The following is a 1,425-nucleotide window of genomic DNA, read 5'->3' as shown; positions in this document are numbered from 1 at the left end:
TATAGTCACAAAACATAGGAAGTATTAATGCATGGATATGTTGTAATGCTTATGCATGAGTACCCTTCTTCACCGACACGTCACGTGCATTTGGTGTGATATCCCTATAGGATTCGATACGAGAGTTAGGATTTTCAAACCTTCTAGTGAAGCTTTCCAAGCAAGTGGTGAATGCACCGATCATCTTCGTCACGTCCATCACACTGGGATCAACATTTCGACTTCTTGATGACTAAACAGCCCAAGTCCTCTTGTCATTTCTTGGTCCTCTTAACCTTTGATTAGTTGCATTTTTCAATGCTCTAAACTTATGATAATTTGGTCTAGTGTGTCCTTGAAGTCCACAATGATGGCAAAAATGGTTTGTTCTTAGACCTCTTTGTGAACTTGGAAGAGATTTTCCTCTAGCTTCAGGTTTGATCACTGATTGATTACGGGGCTTATTCAACACCCGTTGGTCAGCCACATTCTTCTTCTTCTTCTCATTCTCTACCTTCTTAGGTGTAGAGGCAGCCACTACTAGTTCTTTGGCTTGCACAAACTTCACTTCCTTGGTGATTTTGTCAGTTGAACTACTTTCTTCGGTATATCCCAACCCTGATTTGTCTGAGAATTTTTTTATAGAGGAAATGACATCATCTAGCTTCTTGGTGGAGACCCTCTCTACCTTGGCATTTACTTGAACTACCTCAAGCTCAAGGAATCTAATTTTTAGGTAAGCTTCCGACAACTCTCCATTCAGCTTCTCTATCTCACACTTGGCCTCCTTACGTCGCACTAGGAGACTTCTATAGTCCTCCTTTGCCTTCTTCATCTTTTTCACGACTACCTTGGCCACAAGTGCATATTCTCCTGATTTCTTAAGGAGTGAATTGAAGTTTTCTTGAAGACCCTCTGTCCTCTCATCTTCTTCAATATTCAATTCTTCTACAATTCCCATTGATTCCTCATCACTATGCTCCCCAAGCTCTTGTACAACCAAATTCAAGTCCTCTGAAGACTCAACATGAGCAGTAGTCATAAAAGCTGAGTAATTCCCTTCTCTGTCACAGCTTTCCTCAAAATCAGAATAGGATGAATCCAAGTCACTAAGAGTTGTGGCATACACCTTGCCCTTCGATTTCAAATAATTAGAACATTCTTTCTTGAAGTGCCCATGCCCGTTGCACTCGAAGCAAGTGATTCCTTGTGTAGATTGGGATTCCTTTCCATCTTTCATTTTAAATTCCTTTTTCTCCTTCTTGGAACTTTGGAATTTCCCTTTATCACCAAATTTTCCATTGTTCTTGAATTTCAAGAACTTTCAAAAATTCTTCACAAGATATGCCACATCTTTATCGACAACATCCTCATCCGATGAGTTGTGAGCTTCAAACCTTTCATTAATTGTCTTAAGAGCAAGAAATTTTCTCTTCCTTTGTATGG

General features: G+C 39.8%; 1 protein-coding gene across 1 annotated transcript; it reads right to left on the bottom strand.

Moving 5' to 3' along the window:
- Positions 1–232: 232 nt before the first annotated feature.
- LOC136068152 (uncharacterized) lies at positions 233–1,219 on the bottom strand. Its single transcript, XM_065774880.1, has one exon. It carries the CDS (start codon positions 1,217–1,219, stop codon positions 233–235), a length of 987 nt encoding a protein of 328 aa, XP_065630952.1.
- Between the last annotated feature and the right edge of the window lie 206 nt (positions 1,220–1,425).

This window comes from Quercus suber, unplaced genomic scaffold (assembly GCF_002906115.3).
Source record: "Quercus suber isolate HL8 unplaced genomic scaffold, Cork oak 2.0 scaffold_101, whole genome shotgun sequence".
Taxonomy (NCBI): domain Eukaryota; kingdom Viridiplantae; phylum Streptophyta; class Magnoliopsida; order Fagales; family Fagaceae; genus Quercus; species Quercus suber.
Note: the sequence above shows the minus strand (reverse complement) of the source record. Positions and strands in the feature narration are given on the sequence as shown.